Raw genomic sequence first — 27,813 nt, 5'->3', positions numbered from 1 at the left:
GGCTATATTATTGTATTATTAACACACTATGATGGGTTTATAATTAGTATATTGGATTTAATCTGCTGTAGCCTACATCAGTATCCAACCAGCACCAAAATATACATAGGCCTACTAGGATAACATTGGCTGGTATCTTATACTAAATATTCTGTTTATTTATAATTACTCAATTTATAAGTTATAGGCTACCAGGCTGGTAGAGAGCAGAGTGCAGAGAGAGAGAGAGAGAGAGAGAGAGAGAGAGAGAGAGAGAGAGAGAGAGAGAGAGAGAGAGAGCACAGTGAGGACAAACTTGCAAGAAGCAGAGCATGCAGAAAAAGCTCCGCAAGACAACAGTGCAGCAGCTCGGCGGGTTTTGAAGCTACAGAGGCAGCAGAGCTTGTTGCGGATTACAATGATTGCCACAACTCAACAAAACATGACTACGGAGCTGGTATGTGTTTGTGTTTTTATATTTATTTTGTATTGTTCTATCCCTAGCCTACTTAAGTTTAGATTCAGGGCAGTGTGAGAGAGTGTGTAATCTATGTATTTGATGTGCAGTGGGGAATTCCTCATGTATGCCCACAATAAGACGATTATCGATTAGGCATAGTCTTTTAGCCATTTTGCCCGTTCAGACTTTTCCGTCAATATTCATCTCCTGGACAGCCTGGACTCTGTAGTAGGCTACACTGCGGTGCAGGCTGGTGTGGTAACTCGACGTCCACTCTTACTGTCCTTCTGTCCCATGCCCCATGCAGACTTTTATAGCTTAATATCTGCATCAATAACAATGCTAATTTTTTGAAGTCTAATTTTCAGATATAAGAATTTGTCCCAGCAGACAAATGTCCCCTCCTGCCTGGACGTGCCCAGTGATAAAGAGGCTCAAATCTATATGCCTTCATTGTATGATTGATTATCCCTCTGCTGTGTAGGTGTCAATGCACAAATACTATGAACCAACATCCTCTGTTTTTGGTCACACTATTAATACTCATTAGCATGCTAATGAAGACGCATAATGCATTTAGTGAAATATCATCAATGTAAATGTTAGTTAACGCAGCTCTCCCATTCATGTATAACATGCACGTCCGCTCCAATGTGACTTTCCCTGGTTTATTTGATAGACAGTTCACCTATGTTTATATTTCAGACGCAACTTGTGCAACTTAGTCTACTCATCAATGGTTTAATGTAATGTGGTGATAAATGCTTGCATTAGGTGAAAAATCACACTTTGATTTCAAATGGATTTACGTGATGTATAGCCTACTGCATATGCATATCTATGTAATATTCAGTGCTTCTTTCTTTGAATCAAACTTTATAATGCTGCATCAGTCGTTGTTCTCTACAGTGCTGTGAAACATTTGAAATCCTTTCCAAATCAACTAATTCACAGATCTCATCAAACAGGTCATCCTTGTTGGGAAAGGGTTTCAATCATGAGTGTTTGAGAAACTAGAGGAGCAGTTAAACATTGTCTAATTGGTATGCAATATGAGCATAGTGATGTTTTTTGTTTGTTTTTTTTAACAATATATTTATTGTTTTTTTCTTATTTTACACAAGAACAATAATAATGACACAATACAAAGATATAGACAATCCAAACAAATGAAAAAAAATACAGCTCATGTCCACAGAAATATACTGGAGGCCACAGGTAACAGTCCACATTAAAGGAAGTTACATCACAGGTCACAAGAGCCTAGGTTCATCAGATTCCTTGCATAATAATCAAAGAATAGTCAGGTCCAAGATAGTTCAAATAGGGCTGCCAGACTTTGTAGAACTGGTCCGCTTTGTGATGTATAATATTAGTTAAATATTCCAGAGGAATCAATTCCAATATGATCTTAACCCAACCCTTAACAGAAGGGCCCTTATCATTAATCCACTGTAACAATATATTTTCCCATTTCCATTTTTACTTTTCCTCGCAGCAAAAGTAAGAATGTTATATAACCTTTTGCCAGATGTAGTAGAGCATAGAGATGTTTGACATGAAGTGACACACTAAACCTTTAGTTTATTCTTACTCACATGTTGTGATGAAATCTTTTTGAAGCGTCTGTGTAATAATCCTGCAGCATTATTGTCTCCTTGAGAGCGCCACACAAGGCTGCGGGGGGTGGGAGGGGGGGGTTTATAGACAATCCATTATCTGCAAATGTCGCAACATTTCATGCCACAGTCAATAATGTAAAGCAGTTAATGAGGCAAACCTGGGTTACAGTTTGTCATGTCAGTCTCCGTTGGTTAGAAGATTGAAGGATTTAGGGAATAATGTGGGTTGCCATTTGTGTCATATGTTTGCATGCCATAATATTAGACGTGCCATGATGATACAGTAGGAGCAAACAGCATTGCAGAGTCAACGTTAATTGACTTGTGACACCACTCTCTGTCAAATAAGAGAATCACAGCACGATTCCGTGCAAGGAAAAAATTTAATGCTTTGGTTTTGGTTCAGTTAATCCCCAGCAATAAGGAAGAAAATAACAGTGATTTAATTAGTTTTCAATTAGGCGATATTGTTTTAACGTTCATCCTCAACACTGATGATGCGTCAATATGACACAGTGAATTCTCAGTGTATTGACCATACTATAGGCATATTATTTGCTGATAGAGTATGTCTGTATAGTCTCATCCTAGTGAAAAATCACATTCACTTTGTCATATATCACTGTAACACTACATCATGTCACCCATCCACAGCTCTCCCACATGTGTTTCACTGATGCTGCTTCTTTCCTAAAGGCAGGAACTCGGTCACTGTGAGTAGCTGGATATGCTGAGGAAAAGCACCCTCATAGCGAAGCCTTTTGTTCAGTCATTTTCTTATGTGTGATGGGGAGCATGAAAAGAATAAGACAGTAGGGCAGCCATGCAGCACTAGAGGCTAAAGCGGCAGGTCTTTCATTTCGCAAAAGCTTGTGCTGCATTGCCTTTAGGGCAAAAAAATCTGCCCAGTTATTCCCATATGTTGTCTATATTATCTACTGTTTTTTTTTTTTTTAAATAAACACAATGGGAGAAACGGTGGCACAGTGAGTAGGTGCACATAAATGACTCTGGATGTGATGAAAGATAGCCCAGACAAGTATATCTCACTACTACAGCACATTGGTTACCATTTCTTCCAACCACACTAAAGTTACAGCCTGCTTTAATAATGACCTTCATTTTAAATGAGGCAGTGGGAGACATTGACAAGGTAATGCATAAGTGTCTTACTTGCTCATCTACAGCTGTCCCATGTGAGCAATTACAGCATATCATTAAAATAAGGAGCTTATGCTATACTGAGGGCTGTATGTGTCTGCCAATACATCTCCCCCTTTTTTATGGTGGTGGTTATTTTATTGATGCGTCTGCCAATGTCATGTAAATAATAAACATCATTGCCCGATGTTAAAGGGGGCTTTAGAGATATGCAAATACAGAAGCAAACAGCCTGCACTGGTTCCCTCATTCCACTGCATGTGATTTATTGAGGGATTCTCCATGCCTCAAAGACACAGAAGATGGAGTTAAGGAGGTCTCCAGAGCCTAATTTAGGAATTCTCCCCACCGCCTGGATTCTGCACAACCTAGTTGTGTTGCACGCTGTGAATATTGAGTAATTGTGTTTAAGTGTGGCTTGCTTTTTTAGTGTGCAAACTCAGTCAATACAGTTGGAATTGTTTGATTCTGTGTGCAGTGCTCTGAGAAAAAGATCCAGTTATCTGGGATCTGTCTGTGTGCCGTTTATTAAACGCTTCCTGTTCGATAAGTGTGATTCTTAAGTTGAAATGATAGAAAGGACAGAATAGGTCTCGGTGTTCGACCTGGAGGTGTCAGTATACTTTGCACAAAAAAAAAACAGTGCTCAAGAAGGCATCTTCCTAAAAATCTCTTTTATATCTATATTCCCGCTATTAAATGTTTCCCTCTGGACCTTGTACAACTGTAGCCTACACCTTATTGATTCTCTCATTTGGTTGAGTGACATCCCTTTGCTCCACTGGAAAACAGAAGAGCTTCTCTAATACAGTTCTGCATGGTTTGCCAAAAAAATCTTCTCAAGGGGATTCCTTCAGGAGTTAACCGTACACATAACAACCTTTGGTTTGCAGTCTCGCACCCTTTGGTGTTTGACTGACACTTATGGCGCTTTTCCATTACATGGTACCTGTTCGACTCTAGGTCTACTCGCCTTTTTTGGATTTCCATTACGAAAAAAAGTCCCTGGTACCTGCTAACAGGTACTTTTTTTTTAGTACCACCTCAGTCGAGGTTCCAAGCGAGCTGAGCCGATACCAAAAGGTGACGTGAAAGCGACACAGGGGAGCGTCTTGAACAAACCCGCTATTTTTAAATCGTTTAGCCAGCTGTGTTTATTTTTGCTGCCTCCATCTTCATTTGAAACAAAATGTGTCTTCTGGCTGTGGCAGCAACAACACACCTTCGACGTTCTGTGTGTGTGTGTCGCGTTAGGTCACGGCAGTTTACTGCGGCGCCGCTATGACGACCAGCCACGCTGAGGCGGTACTAAAATCTGCGATGGAAAACGGACGCACAGTGAGGCGAGTGGAGGCGAGTCGAGCAGGTAGCCTACCATGTAATGGAAAAACGTCACTAGATGCATCTAGAAACACTCCTGTGGGATCTCACAGTCTGAATAAAATAGATAGCTCACTTAGAAATGTAATACATTTTTGATCTGGCTCAGCAGAAAACCTGAGACATATGTGATTGTTCATCAGGGTGCTGCTAACTGACATGAGCCCGGCCCGTCCGTCACACAGCCCAGCTCTTCATCCGTTAACCTGTGACTGCAGTTTGTGCTGCATTAGATTCCCTCGTGCATTGTAATCAGCAACCAGTTGCCACTAGCAGCTTGGCCAATGTTCACTCTGGGGATTCGTCTCAGCGCATCTGTACCTCATTTGCAAGTGTGACAAAAATATGGGCTTCTCCCGGACTGTCGCAACAACGATGAAACCTTATTTTGAAGCATGGTCTAATGTCTGGGCTCAGGGGAATGATAGAAGCTGTGCATCCCTTCACATGTAAGAGGAAGCTCTCACGTTGAACACAGTAATTAGACGGAGGACTCGGAAATGAAAACACTGTGTGATGGAATCAGTCAAGTGGAGGGATTTCATTTAAAATGTCCCTATCTACTATGAGATCCCGGAATCACCGTGTAATTATTTATATGTTTTATGAAATGTAACCATGAGACTTAACCATTGCTTTTCATGGATTGCAATTGTATGCAACATATATTTGTTTTGTTGAGAGAGATTCAGTTCTTTTTAATTCTTTTTCAAATTTCAAAACAGTTAAGTCAAACCAAAAGTGCTGAGGATGCACAACGATTCAGTATTGAGTGTATACTCCCAAAAGCCTTCAGACTGCTGTAGGTTTCTTTATCTGATGGAAGGATAACGGTGGTTCACTGAGAGATTGTGTACCGAGAGTGCAGGGGAATGAGACAAAACAGAGTGTTAGAAAGGCCAGTAGATACACATCCTTAGACATCAATCACCGCGCTCTCTCGCCTGCACTGAGAGTTCACTTAAAGTTGTCCCTGCAGGTTCAACTTTTGTTGGTTTTAATTTGAACTGGCTATTATACTGCAGTCAAGGAGATCTATTAAAGATGAGACCTTGGCAGATAGAGCAGACTTTGTATGTCTTCCATTCATCTTGGGTATAACGTAAACCTGCATCTTACCTGCATCAACTTACAACAAGAGGTGAAAACATCTGAGACAAATTCTTTTAAAAAGTGTATGGAGGACTTTTAATCTTATATAAATGGCACACAGAGGCTTTTAAGAAAACGGAGAAACTTCTCTGCTTCCAGTTCAACTGCATTGACCTTTTACTCTTCCGTTCCTGCACAATTCACCATGCTTCACTTATCTGAAATGTGTTTTGAAGACATTTTGACTCCAGTTATGTAAGTGCATTCTCAGTTTTTAGCACTTTAATAATACACTATGTGCAGCACCTTTTAAATGAGATGGTCAAGGAAGGCAAAGAAATGTAGGCTATGTCTGTGGAGAGGAAGTGTTAGGTGTGGTGTGGCCAATGCAGATTCAGGGACAGCTGGTGTCACCCAGGGAGCGCGGAGGAGCAGCAATCTGTTGTCCAGTGAGCACTGATGTCCTCCTTCCGCCACCCGCCTCCCTAAGGTCTGGAAGAAGGTGATCGGGACACACGAGGCTATAAGGGTTCAAGCCATAAGGAAGGCTGAATTTTATAGCTGCTCCGTGATTGAACTCTCACACTCCAGCGGCCATGTGGCTCCAGCAGTGCCAGCCACTCAATATGAGGGAGTGGAGTGCAGCTTGGGAACAGCATGCAATTGTGTTGAATTGTAAGTGATACTGATGCCGGCTCTTTCCATCAGTTCCCCCTGATCGCATACAGAGGATATTCAAGGACTTGAAATAAATTGAAGTTTTGCTCTCTTGGTAACTGAAGCTTTGTTTATAATGTATTGTATAGTCATACAGTCCTATCTACTTCTCCTTATTTTTATTGCCTCGTTAACAATTTCATTCAGTGCTGTGCTTAAATCCTGATCCACCAAAGCAGATGAAATAGGTGACAGCTTTTTCTATAAAAAGCACTGTGTAATTTCAGGCACTACACATTTCATTATAACGTCTTCACCCATCCCCCTCTGCAATCATCAGGTCCATCAGTCTTGTAACAGGTGAATTGTGGCAATGGTAAAGACAAATTATGGGAAAATTGCTGCTGTAATTAAAGTCTGATTTTCATGCAGTTCTCATACGGAAAATGAGAGTAATTCAGCGAGGTCTCTGTGATGCTGAAGACTGGTCTCAGTCCCCCCTGAAGCTCACTGTACTGATGCGCCTGTCGGGGAGAGATTTCCGTGGGAGCGTGGAAATGAAGCAGCACTAATGTCCTCCTCCTCTGCTGTGCTCGCATTTATCACTGTGTTTGTGTGTTCTTTTCATATCAGGACCTGGGCAGTTCAGATGGTCCCCCGCGGAACTGGAAGGGCATAGGAATTGCCATGGTGGTGATCCTGGCTGTTATGTCTCTGGTCATTCTCTCTGTCATCCTCCTCACGCCTGGTAAGTAAGAGCTGTCTGGAGGAGTAAAAGCAGCAAAGAAGAGAGGAGTTGTAATGTGGGGAATTGTGAATAGTTTCATATTTAGGGAAAATTGCTTTCTGGTGCATGCTTTTTCCTGGCTCAGAATGGGCCTTTGGGGGGGACATATTAGGCGTGGAGTATTTTTGAGCAAGCATCAAACACTTAATTTCCTGCATTCTGATATATTTTATGCACCAATTTATAGTGGAAATGTCTTTATTTATGTGAAGGGGAAAAAAAGGATGGTAAAACTGAGATCCCTTAGTGCTAGCTTCACGGCGGGGCGTTCAGGGTCAAGTCAAAACAATTCAGCTGCTTGCTTATCAGCGAATGCTGCATGTGTAAAATTTAGCAGCTGTGGATAAGAGGATTTGACTGCTGGAAGAAACCTCTTTGGGGGGTGCCAAAGAATTCTCTTTGCAGGAAAAACCCTGAGTTAGATGATAAGATCGATACCACTTTTACGTCATAGAGTATATATGAAGCTATAGCCAGCAGCCGGTTAGTTACATCTTTACATCTTACGCTTTCAAATGAACATGTTATATCTTGTTTGTTTTGTTCGTACAAAAATCAAAGTGTAAAAACGACAATTCATCATTTTATGGGGGAATATAATCCCTCATGATTAACCAAACAATATATAATGTGTTAATTAGTGAGCTTTTGTGGTGCTAAAAGGCAGATTTTGTTATCTTTGCACAGAGCCAGGCTAGCTGTTTCCCTCTGCTTCCAGTATTTATGCTAAGCTAAGCTGACCGGCTGCTGGCTATATAGCTTTATATTTAATGTATACAGAATCAGTATGAGAAGGTTATCTAACTCTCAGCCAGAAAGTGAATATGTGCTTTTCCCAAAAATGTCGAATTTTTGCTTTAAAGGAAGGCATTTGTAAAGATATTAAAAGGGACATTAAAATGCAAAAGAATGCATCCAAAGCAGAAATATAGGCCAGGCTCCAACATGCTCAGACTTGGCTTTACTGTAAACATGAAATACCTTTTGATGAACTAATTAACTCTTGTCTCTTTGCCTCTGAAGATGCATCTAAATTGTTACTCCGTTCCCATCTCACTATGGAGGATCTGGAGAGTGAAGAGTTCAAAGTTCATGACCCCTGTGTGGCATGGTTGAACGGTAAGGATCACTGTTCTGTTCTTACTGCTCATGTCAGTTAAAAACCACTTTAATGATCACACCTGAAAGTGAGCCACTGGGTTGGAGACCGAGCGGCAGTCTCTGTCTCTGTGGATTTAAGTTTGCTTTAATAACACAGGACCCTTGTCCCTTAACTGTCTTAACCCTGTCAGAAAACGAAGTGGCTCTCCGCACCAGAGAAGGACACGTCCTGTCCTTCAGCCTCAACAGCAACCTCACCTCGACTCTGGTGGACAACAGCTCCCTGGTGAGTTACAGCGACACAAGAGGACAGATTTTAGTATTGATTGGCTCATATCCACAGGCAGCTGGACAAATTGACTGGCCAATACAGCTTCTGGATTGAGAGAAAGAGAAGCTGTTCCACATCCCACACTTGAGACAAAAAAAGATTTGTCAGAGTGACAGTATCAGCTCATTTCCCCCCAAATCTGGCTGCTCTTGTCAGCCCTCAACATGTGCCTTTAGAGAGAATTTTCCAAGTAAGGGCATCATTTTGAGCACCGCCTCGGTGCGCCACACTGACAGCCTTATATGGGTCATCACTGAGGAGCTTAAAGTAGGGTTGTGTTGTCAGGTTGAGCACAAGTCTCTCCTCTGGGTTGTGATATGCTTTGTTATCTCTGCTGCTGTTGCCAATTCCAGAAAAAAGATATACATTCCTGTATGAATACCAAGTCGCACATGGGGTTTCCCTAAATAAATGAATGGCTGAGAACATTTTAAATTGTAGCTACATATAGTATCAATCTTTGACATTAGAGTTCATAATAAGTGAGTAAAACTTTTTTTAGGGAGCTCTTTTCAAAACCAGCAGATTTTAAACCAGCTCTGTGTCATCTTTGTGTGGGCAGTGTGTGTAAATGAGCAATATATGGCTTCCCTTAGTGACGCCAGTGCACTGAGGAGCGGAGCAATGCAGGTCTGCTGAGAATGGCGCCATAGAGGGAAGCCAAACACCGATCATCTGCACACACTGCCCACACTACTATGACACAGAGCTGGATTTAAATCAGCAAAATATCTCCAAAACACTAAAGCGTAACCTGGAGCTTCCATTAACCTGAACTTGTGAAGAATTTTGTTTTCCACTGTGTTTTATAAAGTTTTGGGACAGACGGCAATGGAAAACGTGACGCTAATATTGTCACACCTATTGTTGATGTGAAGCCAGAGGGAGACTTTGAGCAGAACCAGGAGCCTGAGAGGCCGCGTAGACCTATATGGGATCAGCTCACCGATACAGTATATGTTTAAGCCGTTAGCCAAATTAGAAGGATTTTGAATTCAGTCCTAAATTTTAGAGGAAGCCATTGTTGCAAAGCTAGCGTTGGGGTGATATGAGAAAGCTGCAAAGTTTTAGTTTGTAAACATGCAGCAGAATTTGTACGCTACCGTAGTCAAGAAGTGATGACACTAAAGAATGGATGATTTGCTCCAGCTGGTGGAAAGATAAGTAGGGGTGTAGTTTGTTTCTTAATTGAAAATAACAGGACTATTAGAACAGACCTAAGATGTTTCTCAAGGTTCAGCCAACTTTGTGTTATGCCAGGAGGCCTAAGTGCTGATGTAAAATTTAAAATTATGAAGGAAGACATGTGACAAGTGCTATACCTAAACACACTTTCTTGAGAATGCGTCTAATTTTTCTTTTCTTTTTTCTACAGGACCTGACCACTACTAAATTCCAAGTGTCTGCAGACAAGATGTTTGTCCTCTTGGCGTATAACATTCGACCGGTAAGTTTTCTCTGAATGCCAAGTTGACTCAGAGTTATTCCAGAAAGGACCGTCAAGCTTTTTACCTTCAGAAGACATTCAGGGTCATAACTAATCCACTAATATCAAAGACACGCCGTTACCGCTCACACACCTGCAAAACAGCAGTGACATGCATTCTAATCAGCCCCAAAGAAACAACAGAGACAAGGAGCGATAACATGAAGGAGGAGGTTGAGGACGTGTGTGCGCGCGCGTGTGTGTGTGTGTGTGTGCGTGTGTGTGTGTGTGTGTGTGTGTGTGTGTGCAGACTCTGCTACTGCAGCAGTCTTTAGCTCCAAACGCCGCACGTCATATGACTGGGATACCATACATGTGGGGAGTTGAATATTTAAACTGGCTGATGGGGGAAGGTGCAGGGCATTAGACTGAGTGATCAGAGTGATCAGAGCGGGGGGAAGGGGAGATCAAGGAGATATAGGAGTGAAGTTGGAGCTGCAATAATGAAATCGGCCTGCTAGTTCGGTGGAGAATTTTAATGAGAAGCTGTAAAGAATCACAATGGCAGGTGGTGGTTTTAGATAAGCTCCCTTTACTTTAACACCACATAGCTCAGGTCCTCCAGCGGTCCGACTCTGTAAATACCCACACACCATTAATAAATAGCTGAGTCTTTCCTCAAAGGGCAGGCAAGTTGTGTAATGTGCAAGTAATCAGCAATGGAAGAAAACAGAATTAGGAGGGAATGAAAGCCCTCAGCACATTTTCCCCACGTTTTTATTAAAAACCTGAAAGCAGATTTTGCTGCTCTCTTGCACTCTCATTCATTCAGTCTCTTCTTTTTCCCTGGGTTCTCTGTAGAGATCTACGTCTGCTTTAATCACTATTATCATATTTTGATATATCTTATTATCATATATCTGTTTGTGGGGGTGGAAATGGGGGAATGAGCCTGTTGCTGTGTTACAGCATTGGTCACAAACACATTGCATCCATCCTAATTGCATTATTGAGTGGTTAACATCCGTTTAATCAGTTTTTTTAGATGCCTCTGTAGAGTAAGGGCTCAGATCTTCGTCCAATCTGTGGGTTGATTTATTCCATTAGCATATTGCCTTTGATGTCAGCAGGAATTGTGTACTCTCATCTGTAAGCTCAGTGTGTATTCACACTCTGCAGCTGGGCACGCCACCTGGAATCATTTGTATATTTAGAAATGGATATGTTTGTGTGAGTATGGTTGGCATTTGGCACGCATTGGGGCTATTCCTCCATTCTCCTCTTGTCTTTCTAGCGCCCTCCTTCTATCTCGTGCTCCGTCTTCCTCACTCTCACTCACTTTCTTCTGTCTATCTCTGGGGGGATTTGTGCTGACTGAAGCAGTTTGCGCCAGGCACCAGCTTTGCTGTTTGAAAAGAGAAGCGGCACGCTAGAGTGGCGGAGAACGAGAGGGAAAAACAGAGACAGCAGCGGGGGAAGCCACTTGTGATGGAGGGAGGTGGGGAGAAAAATTGGATATGCACCATTTGCCTATAGATACATTGCCCAGTTGAAATGAATCAGAATGGTTATCAAAGTATGAAAGAGATGCAGTGAGAAAGCTGCAGTGAAGAGAACTGGATGAGCAGCCTGTGGGTAAAGTTAAAAGGCTTCTCTGGATTTTGTATTCGCTCTGGAGGCTTTAGGGAGGGTTTTGTGCCTAGTGGGTGAAAATAAATGGATTTTGATAAGAGGGTATACATAGAAGTGAGTTGGGGATTTGGCCACATAGGAACAAGAGAAAGCAGATGTCCTACAGGAACATGTCTTTCCTCAAAGCCTGTTTGAATTAAACCGGTTTGTGTGTAAGAGGAGAACACGAGAAAGAGAGGAAAGAGGAGACCTACATATTTTTTTCAAGAGTGATGGCAAGATAGTTTAGAGGATATGGAGTTTTCTGGGATTGATGAGCGGAGGCAAACGGACCAGTACCTGCCAAGACAGTGCAGTTTGGGGACAAATAAGATGCCATCGGAGTCGTGTCTGCACCCTGCAGCAATCGCTGATGTGTGCTGGTATCAAAGGCAGCGCATGGTGGGGCTGCTAAGAAGTGCTTGTGAGGCAGGAACAGTGTTGAGAAGGAAGGATGCTATTATCTCTGTATTGTGTGTCTTGCAGTGTACAATATATCCCAATATCTGTGCTCATGCAAAAGGGTGTTATAATCTCTATAAATTCCCTTTGTCACGTTATCCAACGCTATCTTCTAAATGTTTAATATGTGTTTAATGCCCCCCCACCCCCGTTTTTGGCGTCATGGATTGGGGAGGGTGCGGGTAGTAAAGGGGGTTGAGGAGCAGAGCAATCTGGAGGATTTATGATATGTTACTGGCAGCCACATTAGAATTCACTCTGCCTCTCCAAGACAGATGCTCTCACTCTCTCTGTCTGTTTGTCACACTGACACCCAAACACACACACACACACACACACACACACACACACACACACACACACACACACACACACACAATAACGTACAGTCTCTGCCACATGCTCCACCATGTTAAATCAAGAGCAGACTCTCTGGGTTCCTTAACAAATTATAAACAGCTGATTGAACGTGGTGCTCACAGCGATGCTGCCCCCGTCGGTCTCAAAGAGTGTTAATCAAGATCGGTCCCGGTTGTGTGTCAAATACCTGTCAACTCTGGCGGTGCCTCGGCCCTCTCTGCATCCTTTCCTCCCTTCCTGTCTTTGTTTCTTTCTCTCACTCCCCCACACACCCTTTCCTGTAGTCCCCCCCTTCCTCTTCCTGTCCTTGCAGTTATTTTCTGTTCTCTAACAGCTGTTTTCCTGTACACGCCGTTGCCCCCTCATTTTCAGACTTTACACCGCAATGAGATTTCAATTTCATTGAGATAGCCTTCATATTTATTTCCCCTCCTTTATCCCTGCAGATTTACTCCTGCGTCACTTCTTCCATGCATTTTCTAACAACACACATACAACGTGAAGGAGAAATCCAATTCCCCCGCTAAATGTGCTGTATAGAGGATGTGACATTTCATTTCTTTAGGGAGCGTTTATCCAGTAGGGCCAAGGCTTTCAGAGGCCAGTGAGCAAACAGCCTGCTTGCAACCCCTTGCATGAGAAAAAAAGGAAAGAATACAAATCAATATATTACTGAGAATTCATCAGGTAATGCTGTGATCAATTGTAGTTAACACGCACACATGCACACATTCATTGATTCTGGTCGCTTAGTCTTCTTCAGCATGTACATTTAATTATTCATCGAGCTGCTGATGCTTGTGTCAGGGTTGCGACAGAGTTGCCAGCCACAATAGATCTCAGCGGGAAGGATATTAGCTGTAATGATGCTATTTAATAAGAAAGTCTGTCTTAGTTTCTACGCTTTCCTTTCACGTCATGTCTTTAACGTTGTCTCTTTAAGTCAGTCTTAAGGCTCCTCGTGATCCAAATTTCTGTTATTTAGATGTGATCGCAATAATGATGTAATGTGCATGAAATGGCTGCCAGTGATTTAAGGACTCAAATACATTAAGTGTATAAGCTGTGATCAGCTCAGTAACAATCAAAGCAATGTTAAAACACTGCCTTGAAAATTACCACACATACAAATACTTTGCTACTACTTCTTTTTTTAGGTAAAATGGTAACATTAAATAGTTAATAAACTATTATTAAAAAAAATAATTTAGGGATCATTGAACATTTCATTATCATTTGTTCTAGCATAATGCTGCTGCCCTTTAAAAAAAAACCAATGATGCTGTGCTTTTGGAGAAATTAGAGAATGGTACCACAGCTTCCTGTTTCTTAACGCTTAATTGTAAGGTTGGCCTCAGCAGTGTCCTTCATAACCTTCGTTTCATTTGCGTTTCTTTATACATGTGAACGAGCATGTGTGAGCACTGAAATATGTGTGTGTGTGTGTGTGTGTGTGTGTTAGCATCTAAATGCGTCACACCTGTGTGCATGATATCCTCTACCTCTTTCAGGTGTTCTCTCAGTCCTTCACAGCCTCCTATGCTTTCTACAATGTGGCTAATGGGTAGGTGGAATCATGAATGCTAATGCATGGGCTGCACTGGGCATGAGCGTCACCAATGCAAGCAGACCCGCGGATTGAAAAACGTCCCCCAGAGTGTGTCTCATCGAATCCGAGCCTCATGTTTCTGTCAGACATGCATTCATTCATCAGTGTTCTTTCCAGGTTCCATATCCCAACGTAAGGTGTGTACTGTACTTCAGATTTCACTGCCTGAGATTCATATTCAGCATTACTGTATATTAATGGGGGGGGCTCTGCGGTGGATTCCTGGAGTTTCTGAGGAATGGATCTGAAAAGGATTTCAGGAGGACCTGCAGAATTGATCATTGCTTGAGTATGCCTTGGAGGAAAATGTGTGCCTGTACTTAGGAAGAAAATAAGTGCAGCTAGGAATATGGACAAAGAAATGTTGCACTCATGCATGACCCAACTCCATTCTCTGTTTTGTTTCCCCCTCTCTGCATCTTGCTCTTTTTTGTCCTCACAGTACAGTGTCTCTCTCAAGCAAAGCTCAAGGCCAGGGCATGGATGGACCCCAGAGGGCTCTAAACAGGACACTCATCCCTGAATGGAGAGGCTTATGTCTGAGTATTTGTGTGTGTTCCAGGGATGTGCTGGAGCTTAACCCTCCGGAGAGAGAGAAAGCAGTGCTACAATATGCTTCCTGGGGGCCTCAGGGGAGCCAGCTGGTAAGCCAGACTCATTACCTTGATCAATAGGTTGCTGTGTCATCTGAATCAGCTACACCCGTCAATACGATAAGGAGATTTTTTTCAACTTTTACAATCCATAATAAAAAAAAATCATTTGACATCATTTTCATAATGATAACATCACTGGTATCATGTCTTTGTCATTATGAGATTAACTCCATCTTAGAGGTTATTGCAGAGACTGTGTTGCTATAATGGGGTTGTTTCACACTCATAATATCATTTGTGTACCTTCACTGTAATGTAATTGGCTTTGGCTGCAATGTCGACGCTCGTCTGCAGCATATTAACTGGCAAGTAAATATGCATTGGCTCTCAATATTGTGTGTGTGTGTGTGTGTGTGCTGGCCGATGATTTATTCACTCTTGGACGGCATCGGGGCTCATTTTAGGCAGCCAGCAATGAAGCTTCCAACCGTACAGTCTTTGATAATGGATTGGCACTGTGTGTCTGTCAGGCCTATGTGTTTGAAGGAGATATCTACTACAAGTCGAGTGTGACCAGCAAAGCCCTGCGTCTCACAACCACCGACCTGGAGCAGAATGTGGTGAACGGGTTGTCTGACTGGACTTATGAAGGTAGGAAGTATTCCAGCACTTTAGACCATAGAGTGAAAAATCTGCAAGCTGACAACAATAATCATGAACAGCAGGTGTATGCTCTGAGTTTGATATAACAACGCACACTGTCTTTTAAAACAGAGGAAGTGCTCTTGACATATGTTGCCCACTGGTGGTCTATGGATGGGGCCCGGCTGGCGTACCTCACCATCAACAACTCTGCCACACCTGTGATGGAAATACCTCACTTCTTAGGGGGTCTCTACCCCTCAAATGTGCTCTTCCCCTACCCAAAGGTAAAAATGGATTGAAACAAGACTAAAGTCTACAGCCACATGTAGCGGCTCTGTGAGACTGTAGTTAACATTCTGCTGTTTAGCATGTGTAATGTTTGCTATGGTCACTTTATTAGTTTAGCATGTTAACATCCCACATTTGCTAAGTAGGCTAACACTAAACATAATGTACAGCTGAGGCTGATGGGAATGTCGTTTGTAGTTTTGCAGGTATTTGCAGGTACAAATTTGAATTCTGACCTGATGATGGCGCAGGATGAAAAATGAAGGGATCACCAAAGTTATTATAATTCATCCTCAGGGGAACATGAATGTCTGTTCCAAATGTCATGGCGGAATTTCCGTCGGCAACGGAGCAATTCCGGAAGTGAAACGTCTAGGGGATCATCAATGTCACTAGGATTCATCCTCTGGGCACAGTGAATGTCTGTAAAACATCTTGTGCCAGTCCATCCAGTAGATCATGAGATATTTAGTCTCACATTGCCAGACCTTACTCCACCTTGCTGTGGGTAAGGTCTGGCCCCTCCACACATACACTCCTGGATAGGAGAAAAAAATCGCTCGGGGTTGTTTGTATTTCTTTAAACCAAAGAAGTTAAGTTAAACCAAGTGCTAAGCTCTGGTTGCAGAGACGATGGATCTGCAAAATCCTATATAAATATAGCTGGATACATGGTTACATGTAATTTGCTCTTACCAGTGGATCGCCGTGTGTATTTTGTCCGTAGGGAATCCTCACCAATCGGTCCCAAAATGTCGCAGTAAAAGAGTAAATGCCGTAAACATATTCTTTGTAAATCTTTACAACCATTCCCCGAAAGAACCAAACATGTCTGCCTTGTTGCACGATCCGAATTTTCTTCAAAACTTGCCCTTTTTGTAGCTTGCTAGCTTGAAGGTTGTTGTTTCCCAAAACGAACAGTTTTGCAAGGAGAGAAACATCTAGTTGAACATCCAGCGATGAATAGACTTCATTTTGAAGGTACTATGGATATCTGCACCAAATTTCATGGCAAATCTTTAAACAGTTGTCGAGACTTTACAGTCTGGACCAAAACGGTGGACCGACAGACTGGCATTGCCTGCTGCGTGGCTAAAAAGTTGCCAAAACATACACTTTTTTTTTTACACTTTAATTTATTTGATCATGTTTGTCTGTTTGTTGTGTCACAGGCTGGCTCAAGTATCCCATCAGTCAGTCTGTTTGTGGTGAATCTGTACGGTCCAGCTCACACTCTGGAGATGATGCCTCCTGACTCCCTCAGGGCCAGGTACATCTTTGTGAATGTAAAAAAAGAAAAAAAAGACTTTAGACACCACCTGTCAGATATTATTACTCATGTCCAAATTCCTCTCCCTTCCACTGATTCTTCTTTTTCATCGCTTTTCCCTTGTATCATTTTCTGCATTGCCTCTTCAGAGACAGCTACATCTCCATGGTGACTTGGATTAGCAGCACCCGCCTCGCAGTTCGTTGGCTGAACCGTGCCCAGAACCAATCAGTGCTGTGCGTCTGCGAGGCTACCACAGGGGCATGCTCAGAGGTCAGTGGTCATCAGTCGTTAGACTTTAGTAATCCACAAACGGCCTCCTCTGCAATATACAGCTTTAATAGAATTTTTGGGGAGTTAGGATTGATTTCCATAAGCTCTCAAACATCGACTGGCTGGATTAATATTTAAAGTCATTTGCTGCATGAGAAGAATTCCCAGTGATGTATTACAGTATTTTTTGCCTTGTTCCCTTTCTGTAAATCCTCACGGATTTCAGTTACACATTGCCAATGTTTTAGGATTTCTATATTTAATAATTAAAACCATAATAAGCTTTATTTAGACAATGCTATTAGCTTTGTAAATGGTGTAACTAATACACTTCTCCATATTGTGTGATTCTTAATCTACAGAAACACAAAATGACCATGGACATAATGCAAAACCAACGGCAGGTATGTATTGCTCCTGTTTCATGAAGTTCTATTACACCTGTTTATATCACTACTGTCGTTGTATTTGACTAAGTATTTTTCTTCATCAGGACGTGCCATTGTTTTCAGCAGACGGCTCTGTGTTTTATACAATCCTGCCAGCAAAACAGGGCGCTCGTGGAGAGTTTCACCACATCGCCGGTCTTTCAGCCCTGGTCAGTTTTGAGGGGCAGTTAACTTTTACTCCCTCAAGTCATCCTTGAATACCTTCTGAGAAAATTGGTCGTCAACATTTCAACAGGGGTCACATACTGTAAAACAGTGTGACAGATCTCAGCAGCACAGACCTTTAAAGTCTGGTTGGCTTTCAATCTCCTCCTCCTCCTCCTCTCTTATTGTTGAAGCAATTTGTTTGCATTAGTTTTCTCCCTAATTACTCAAACACTCCCTTTATCTAGTCATTTCATTCATTAATAATCTAATTTCCATTTGCCCTTTATAATATGAAAGGAAAACAGTTCAGTTCTTTTCAATTTAGCAATTTATTCATCCCCAGCGGGACAATTAAAGTTAAGTTTAATGATGCTTTTTTTTTTTTAAAGAAACATAGACATGTACAGACGGGAATGACATTGTGTTTCTTTTTTAAGTGAATTTGACATTAAAAAGGGCATTATGTTTAATAAATGTTGGGTAGTGAAGTATTACACCTTTGGGCTCATGCAAATCATTAGTGGCTTTGGATCAAATCCAAAATTGTCCCTTCTGTGTCTTGCTAACATTAGTCCCACTGTCACAATGACCAATAATTAAAAAGAACTGTTCCTGAACTCTCGCTGTAGCCATCAGTGCCTTCAGTTGTTTTAACTTCATGTTTAACCTATTTTGACCCCCCCCTTCCTCTGAAACATCTATTTTTATTCAGTATGTCTGCCTGCTTCTACATTGCTCTTCCTCTCTGTTTCTCTGTGTAACACAGCCTGCCATCCCCTCCGTCCCTCCTCGCTTCCTGACATCAGGGAGCTGGGACGTCAGCTTGCTCTGCAGCCTCGACGAGAAGGCTGGAAAAATGTATGTGAGAGTCACAGTGGAGACAGGTTGAATCACCTTCCAGCTCACAGCTCCTCACCATCCATAGAGTAGAGTAGAATAGTGGCCATCATTAAAGTGATAATCTCTTGTGGTAAGCTGACGAGTCAGCTACTAAAGAGCAAATTCCTTTGTTAGGTCAGACTCCTGGTGAATACACATAAAATTGTCATTCTAAAAATAACTAAAAGGGCCAATTTAAAATGTAGCAAATTATATTAGTTAAAAGGCCAAAGCAAAGTCAGGGTTAAAGCCCATGTTGCAGGTTAACCACCACTGTTGATTAATGGGTACATAAAGCACTCAACATATGTATATCATTGTTAAAAATGTCTCCAAATAGTGTTAAAGTACAGTTTTTGTCGTTTTTGGTGTTATTGGGTTTTTTAACGCAATTCAGTGATGGCGTCACGTTGGGGAGATGTGCCTCAGCCTAGTACTAGAACTATGGTGACTGACTGGGATGAGGAAGAGGTGTTTTTACTGTCAGTGAATAGCACCGAGTGAAAGTCAAGGTTTTCTTTATATCTAGTGACAGTGATCATGTCGTTAGTTCAGATAAGTACTGGTAATCTAGCTAGATCTAGAAATAGAAGGCATCATGCTAGCTATGGGCTAACTTGCCAGTCAGTCCCACCTGTGAAATCCCCCGACGTTGTAAACACATTTTCGATTAGATATCTCACGTTTTGATGGTAACCTACTAGCTCCAGTAACAACATATTTGGCTAGTGTTTATATATTACTTGGACGGGGATGCTGTTCGGCTTTTCACAAGTGCAACAGCGTTAGCCTAGACTGCTAGGTAAATATTACGACTGCCTTTGGAGTTTCCTATATCTGCGTCCACGTTGTCAACATAAGACTTGTGGCATTAGTGCTCCTTTTGTACCATAATTGGTTTATTTTCTAATGAATTTGCGCAATTGCTTGTTGGTAATAAACATTTAAACTGTTACCCAACAACATCAAATACAATGGATAACACAAAACGGAATGCAATACGAAAAAGTAGTACTATTTTTACAGCAGTTTGCAATGATTCTCTTTTCCCCCACAATGCATTGCATTACGTGTGTCACGTTGGGGGAGACGACAGACAAAAGCCCTGTCTCTGTTCACTGTTTATGGTCTCAGTCTGTGCCACTGGTGTTGCAAAATATAGCTTTTGGTCTCGACCGAGTCCATGTGTCTTTATTATGTGTATGATAATATTGGAGGGAAAGTGAAACACAGCTTGGACAGGGATGCTGTTCGGCTTTTCACAAGTTTAGACGGCTAGCTACGCCAACGTTTGCTAACGTTAGCATAACAGCATTAGCCTAGACTGCTAGCTAGGTAAATATTAGGACTGCCTTCAGAGTTTCCTATATCTGCATCCACGTTGTCAACATAAGACATGTTGCGTTAGTGCTCCTTTTGTACCATAATTTTATTGAATGAAATGTTAAGCTTAAACATTTCATTCAATACAATTATGGTACAAAAGGAGCACTAATGCCACAGGTCTTATGTTGACAACGTGGACGCAGATACAGGAAACTCCAAAGGCAGTCGTATTATTTACCTAGCAGTCTAGGCTAACGCTGTTGCGCTAACGTTAGCCAAACGTCAGCGTAGCGTTAGCTAGCTGTCTAAACTTGTGAAAAGCCGAACAGCATCCCTGTCCAAGTAATAAATAAACACTAGGCAAATATGTTGTTACTGGAGCTAGTAGGCTACCATCAAAACGTGAGATATCTAATCGAAAATGTGTTTACAACGTCGGGCGATTTCACAGGTGGGAGTGACTGGCAAGTTAGCCCAAAGCTAGCATGATGCCTTCTATTTCTAGATCTAGCTAGATTACCAGTACTTATCTGAACTAACGACATGATCACTGTCACTAGATATAAAGAAAACCTTGACTTTCACTCGGCGCTATTCACTGACAGTAAAAACACCTCTTCCTCATCCCAGTCAGTCACCATAGTTCTAATACTAGGCTGAGGCACGTCTCCCCAACGTGACGTCATCACCGAATTGCAAAAAACCCAATAACACCAAAAACGACAAAAACTGTCCTTTAACACTATTTGGAGACATTTTTAACAATGATATACATATGTTGAGTGCTTTATGTACCCATTAATCAACAGTGGTGGTTAACCTGCAACGTGGGCTTTAACCCTGACTTTGCTTGTGGCAATGCTTTGCCACTGAAGAGGCTAAAGTATTACTTACACTTGAATGGAGAAGATTATCACTTAAATCTGTCTTCATCCTGCTGGGGGCAGAAACTCCTCATTAACCGATTGACTGAGGTGTGAGCATCACAGTGAATCAAGGAAAGTCAATTGTAGATCAAGTTGTTTGCAGAACCAAAGCCCATGGGTTGATACTGCTCTTTGCCTCCACACAAGTCATTCTGTCTCACAGTACTCACATTCATATAGATAGAAATGATGCTTTAATGCACATCGGCTTCACAATTGATTTAATTCCCCATCACTAATGGTGCTTTACAAATTAAATGGATTTTTATTAACATGCTGAAGTATGTAAATCTGTGTGTTCTTGTCATGAATAATTAAAGTCTAGAATAATTATGATGAAGTTAAGATACCCAAAGGTGATCTGTAGTTCTTCAGTAGTGTTGAGTAACTTGCTGTGTGTTTTTCTCATGATCAGCTATTTCCTGAGTGCAGAAGAATCCAGACAAAGCAGACACCTTTACAGGTAAACACACTTCCCTGTGAAAGGACAGATTCTGTCAGACACAATATTGACATTATCCTGAAGATAAAATGCCCTTTGGACTGGTCACTTCTGATTTTCTTATTTGTTGTGTAATTTTTGAGAGCTACTTTTTCATGCAGTCCAACTTTCTTCCAAAGATTTATAATAGCTGTGTTATGGCTAGCAAGTAGCCAGGTGTCTGTGGTGTTTTGAGCTAAATGGTAACATCAGCATGCCAACATGCTCGCAATGACAATGCTAATCTTCTGATATGTAGCAGGGTTTTTTTCTGTAGCAGGTATAATATACAACCTTGAACAAAGTTAGTTTAGCATGCTAACATTTGATAATTAGCACTAAACACAAAGTACAGCTGAGGCTGATGGGAATGCCATTAGTTTCTGAGGTATTTGGTCAAGGTCACCACAAAGTAATCAACAAATTGAAAATAAATGACCCGATGACGATGAAATGTCATCCCTTGAAATGTCAGAGGTTATTACAATTCATCCTGATGGGGACATGAATGTCTGATGACCAAATTTTATGGCAATACATCCAGTATTTGTCAAGACATTTCACTCAAAACCACAAAGGGCTTCACAAAAGTCATTAAGATTAATTGTCTGGTAACCATGTTTGTACAGATTTTTGTGCCAATCCATCTATTGAGATACTTCCGTGGATTAGTCGTCAGGGTTCATCCTCTGGGAACTATGGGTATCTGTACCAAATTCCATGTCAATCCATCAATTAGTTGTTGAGATATTTAGGTTTGGACCAAAGTGGCAGACTAGCCAACATGGCCATCCCTGGAGCCACGCCGCCAGCATGGCTAAACATGAAAATTCAAAAGAGGAAGTGCACACTAATGTGTTGACATGTGAATTTTTATTCTTGTGTGGCGTAGATGCTCGAGGCCATGAGCTTTATGACACATTTATAACAGAAAAAAAACACAAAAACCTTCTCAGGGAACGAGGACCCTGTGTGCTGAGACTTATGGTCCCCTCTGTGATGAACACACCTGTCTGTTCCCTCATCAACCTCCTAGGTTTTATATCTTTTTATTAGCTTACATAGCTTTGGGCTCCAGGAGATAGCACAATATTACAGAGGAGGGACAGGGGCTTGTTTAAACTTGGTCTGTGATTCATCCTGTATGAAATTTGCAAGCAGCGGAGTGGAGAGGGTCATTTAGAGACTTGACAGCGCCTAACAGAGCAATCCGTATAGCGGCTTTTATCTCTAGCCTTATTGAACTCCATTTGTTTCTTAAAAGTCAACTGCTGGAACAGTTTGTCTCAAGACACTAACACTTTGCCTTAACACCTTAGCAAGTAATTTACCCTCTCCTGGAGCAAATCAAACAGCTTTAGACTGCCTTATTCTTCTAATGTGTGGTCAATAACCCTTTTCTCTTTTTTCTAAGTGTGGACCTGGATGGAGTGTTTCAGCGCCAGTGCATCTCCTGTAACCTCATAGATGGATGTCGCTTCTTTAAAGCTCAATTTAGCCCCAATCAAACCCACTTCACTCTCTACTGTCTAGGTAAATGACATATGAATACACACACGAGCAGGGAATATGCTTTCAAGCTTCACGTTGCAGACAGTTGGTTTTAAAATGTTTTCTTTTGAAAAATCCCCCAGGCCCAGGAATCCCTAAAGTGACAGTTCACAGTACAAAGGACCCCTACAGTGAGTGTTACATCTGCATACATGTTTGACTAATGGTACTGTATAATCACACTCATGCACAGGCACACACAGGCTTGTTTGCAATTTCCGCACAACATCCTGCAGAGGGCGGTACATTAAAGCACACCAGAATGTAGAATCACACTGCCCTCTGTCTGTGGCTCTCAGTTAGAGCTGTTAACATGGAGATGATAAGGATTTGGCAATCAGATGTTTTGATGTTTAGGATTAATAATCTGACACAGTGGTGTTTAATCTCCTGTAGGATACGTCGTCTTGGAGGATAACAGCCCTCTGTCTAAAGCTCTGGAGGACAAGAGGCTCCCTGAGACTCTGTTTAGGACACTCCCAGCAGACAACCATGGTACAACAAACAAACCATTGGCTATATTTGACATGGTTTGACCTTTAGGAAATTGGCCACACAAATACAAGCATGCACAGATCAGCTTGAGAGCCTTCCTCAAGTAGTTTAGACTATATTAAGAAGCACCGGCTGCAAGTATTTCAGCCTCGCAGGGAAAAATACAGTTAATTACCAACCAATTTTTCTATTTGGTGATGAGGTAATTAGTGAGAGTCATGCCTGTCCTGAGGGACCAGCCAATTATTCTTTCAGAGTGTGGCTATGCATGTTTGTTCATGTTTTGTTCAAATTAAGGAATACATCTTTTTTTTAATTTTTTTTATAGATCATTAGTATGTGCTTCAGAGGTTCAGATGTATTTCAGGCAGAGGCTCTAAATGTAGCAGCAATCCTAACATGCCTATGGCCAGTTGACTTTGTTCAACCCCTTTGATTTCCTCAGATGTACACCTGAAGCTATCTCTACCGCAGGGTTACGAGGCCAACCTGCACCCTCTCCTCATCATTGTGTAAGTGTCTCTGAAGAAGCTAATACTCCTTTAACACCAAGGGCTCAATTTACAGATGTATGTACGCATTTACACATTTGTCTACACATTTGTCTACATATTTACAATTCTCAATACACTTGCAAATCTGAATTCACATTACCGAATTTGATTTGGCACACACTGATCCTTAATGCACATTCGCAGATTCCTGTACAATTTCACAAATCTCAGTACGCATTCAGAGATTCTTTTACAGGTTTACAAATCTTATTACGCACAGACGGATTGAGATATAGTTGCACAACAAATTTGCAAATACTTTTGCTACAATAATGGCCCCGTAGAGAAGCCTGCCGTCATAGCTTCCTTCTGGCTGCATTACACTCCCAAAATCATAAAAAAAAGGTATAATGGTGCACATTTTTTAATAGTCTATCCTCTTTTTTATTTAACCAGGAAAGTCATGGGCGCCAGGATAGCTCAGTTGGTAGAGCGGAGCTACTAAACTGCTTTTCATTGTCGGTAAAGCAATGACAAATAACTATTCTATTTTATATATAGAGGTTTACTCCTCATGCAGCGGGCCCGGGATCGACTCTGACCTGTGGCCCTTTGCTGCATGTCATTCCCCCTCTCTCTCCCCTTTCATGTCTTCAGCTGTCCTGTCAAATAAAGGCCTAAAAATGCCCCCCCCCCAAAAAAAAACAACAAGCAAGTCATTAAGAACAAATTCTTATTTACAATGGTGGCCTGGAAAAAGGCAAAGCCTCTTGAGGGAGGGGGTGGTAGGGGCTATAATATAAGACACACATCCGAACATTTCCAACACATTCATACATATTTACATACAATCATAGATTCATGTGACAAGAAGCATTACATAAATGACATACAGGCTAGCGCACAAGCAACGGGCAATACAACAACAAAGCAAGCGTAGCAAACACAAGCAGTGAGACTAACAGGCAAAGCAAAAAAACAAAAACATGCATCGGACAAAAACACAAAACAAACACGCAAAGCAAAAGAGCACCTTGAAGGCATTCATGGTGTTGCGCTTCTTTGCACGTACAGGAAAAGAACAGATGCTTGTGTAAAGAATGGAAAAAAACCTGCTTGCTATTTCACCTCCCCACACCTAGGCATATTGCAGCATAACGGGCTGCAGTTGTTATATTGTCTTTTTGGAAAATTATTAAAATGTCAGATGCAAACCCCCGAATTTTACAGTGAAAAAAGGTTTCAGATGATCCAAAAAGCACTTTGTTTAAAGAAAACTGGTGCTTTAACGGTACCATAAAACAAAACAGGCCCACTCTCAAAAACCTGAGCAATTTTTTACTTATGGAATCCATGTTATGGAACTATTTTTCTTAATTTAAATGAACCCTTCTATAAAGTACAGTTAGCTTTTTGTGTCTTAAGAGTCACCTGTTGTGCAACCTATAACCCCCTAGCCTTTTTTTCCACTCTTCCACGCCCGCCAACTGACACTTTTTTGACCCTGTCTGTCTGTCGCTCAGGGATGGCGTTCCTGGCTGTCAGTCGGTGACAGAGGAATTTGTTCTTGAATGGCCTCAGGTCCTCTCGGGAACACACAATGTGGCTTTGGCATGGGTGGACGGCAGGAGTGGGGTTGGCCGTGGACAGAAGACCACCACTGTGGATCCACGCAAGCTTGGCTCAGTTAGAGTCAAAGATTATCTGGGAGTTGTCGAGTCAGTGCCGTTATGCAACAACATAAAGCTTCATGATTGACACGTAAAAATGATGCCTCTGAATTGGTTAACTGATAGGATTTTATGATATTTCCGCAGGTTGTTGATGCAACTGCCTTATATTGACGATCGTCGGATGGTCCTCTATGGCAAGGTTACAGCATTTTTTTTTTTTTTTTTTTCAGATTTAGAAACTCAATACTCCTATGGAAGTCAATAAAGCTATTGCATGCTTTGTGTTAATTTTAGCACTTTTCTGTTTCTCCTTCCAGGCATTTGGAGGTTATTTAACTCTCAAGATGTTAGCTGCAACAGATAAACTCTTTCAATGCGCAGCCGCTATGGCACCGGTAACTGACTTCAGGCTTTATAGTGAGTTTAAATCATGTCATCAACTATTCAAACATTGAGTTTGTAGAAATTGTGATGGAACAGCGACACAGTTCATGTATTTGAGTAAATGTTATTCCACTTTTGTCAGGTGCTGCATTCTCAGAGAGGTATCTAGGCCTTCCAGCAAAGGAGGAGCACGCTTACTCTGTGAGGCTGTGGATATACACTTAGTTACAGTTTTATTGCCCAAAACTAATGCAGTTTAACAGTTTCAACAAAAACTGAACATGTATACTTTCATGAAGGTGTGGTTTATTGCAAGGCTGTTGTTAGACTGCATTAGTAAGCTAAGTTAAATTAGCGAAGTGTACCTAATAAAACACTCATATTGTGATGGTATATCTTTTCAGACTACCTCTTTGCTGGAGGAGGTTAACAAGCTGAAAGATGAGAATTTCCTTATTCTACATGGAACTGCAGATGGTAAGATTTTGTTCAATTTCATACAGAGTTTAAGGGTTCATTTTTGTGTTTATTTCTTCACCTCTAATTTGTATGTGTGTTTGGCCAAAGCGAGGGTACACTTCCACCACACCGCTGAGCTCCTGAGCCGACTGGTGAGGGTGGAAGCCAATTACTCACTGCAGCTGTACCCAGACGAGGGCCACATTCTGAGAGAGCCACGCAGCATCCAGCACTTCCAGCGGACAGTGGTGAACTACCTCCAAGGCTGCTTGAAGCACAGCAACCTCCTAGATCCTGTAGAGGATCCCGAGGAAGAAGATGATTGAGCCCAGAGCCCCTTTTCCATCCTTGTGGAAGGACCATCTTTGGACTGTGTGCCATTTTATGCATTAACTTGGATCGGATTACTAGGCACAAGAGCACAGGAGTGGGGACCAAACACATCAGATCACCTCCTACAACTTCTGGAAAAATTGATGTACTGTAAACCTTGTTGCACACAATTATTTCTGCTGTTATACTGTATTGTTTGAGGCCCTGCCTTTTTACAAAATTCACTCGAGATGTTGTGGACTAGAAGGCATACTGATTCTGCCAAAAGTTTACAAAGATTTTAAAACATGCATGTCATAATGGCTGCATGATGTGGATTAGTTTACATGTCATTTTCTGTGTTACGCAGAAGACGAAGACTTAAAAAAATCCTTATCACAGGACTACAGGCTCCCATTCAGATTTATGCAGATTCCAGTTCTACAAAATTAAACGATATATACAGATCTAAAACATGAGATTTTAATCCTAACCTCCAAAATAACTAAAGATAAATAAGTAAACTGGCCCTACTGCTGACTGACGTGGGCAGACTCCAAGATCTTTAAGATGTCATTGTAAAATCAGAATTATTTGAGGTCTTTTTACACAGTGTGTTCCCGGCTAAAATAAAGTTAAATGAAGCATATGGATCATTCTAAATGTGCCACATACATTTAGAGGACTTTATCCACTGTTTTTTTTAGCATTACTTGCATTATGTGATTGCAACTTTACACCACAAGCTCTGATTCTAGGGTGATTGCAAGAACGTCCATGTAGGTCTGTCTATTTACTGTTTGTGTAAGTACAGTATGTTTCTGTTTTGGTACATCTTGGCATTTTGAACATTTCTTGTGTATTGTGTTTGGACAAACTGTTGAGCCTTACCTTACAGTCCACAACGTTAGTGGACAGTGGGCTTGAGCATCAAACTATCAACCAAACCGTACTGGTAAACTGCATGCAGTTGGTTTGAAACTGAATGCCCTTGACTCTACACAACCGGCTACTCCTTTTTGCCAACAGTCCTTGACAATAAAGTTTGAACTTCTTGTTTTACAGCA

General features: G+C 41.5%; 1 protein-coding gene across 1 annotated transcript; it reads left to right on the top strand.

Moving 5' to 3' along the window:
• Positions 1 to 327: 327 nt before the first annotated feature.
• LOC144521244 (inactive dipeptidyl peptidase 10) lies at positions 328 to 27,813 on the top strand. The gene is made up of 25 exons (XM_078255685.1): positions 328 to 436; positions 6,985 to 7,099; positions 8,162 to 8,257; positions 8,431 to 8,525; positions 9,946 to 10,017; positions 14,001 to 14,053; positions 14,661 to 14,742; positions 15,225 to 15,345; positions 15,469 to 15,623; positions 16,800 to 16,897; positions 17,047 to 17,170; positions 17,533 to 17,574; positions 17,664 to 17,768; positions 18,533 to 18,624; positions 21,313 to 21,360; positions 22,793 to 22,911; positions 23,013 to 23,060; positions 23,326 to 23,424; positions 23,870 to 23,936; positions 25,442 to 25,636; positions 25,736 to 25,790; positions 25,909 to 26,008; positions 26,118 to 26,176; positions 26,380 to 26,452; positions 26,543 to 27,813. Exons 1-25 carry the CDS (start codon positions 398 to 400, stop codon positions 26,758 to 26,760), a joined length of 2,370 nt encoding a protein of 789 aa, XP_078111811.1. The 5' UTR covers positions 328 to 397; the 3' UTR covers positions 26,761 to 27,813.

The sequence above is a fragment of the Sander vitreus genome, chromosome 7 (genome assembly GCF_031162955.1).
Source record: "Sander vitreus isolate 19-12246 chromosome 7, sanVit1, whole genome shotgun sequence".
NCBI classification, from domain to species: domain Eukaryota; kingdom Metazoa; phylum Chordata; class Actinopteri; order Perciformes; family Percidae; genus Sander; species Sander vitreus.
Note: the sequence above shows the minus strand (reverse complement) of the source record. Positions and strands in the feature narration are given on the sequence as shown.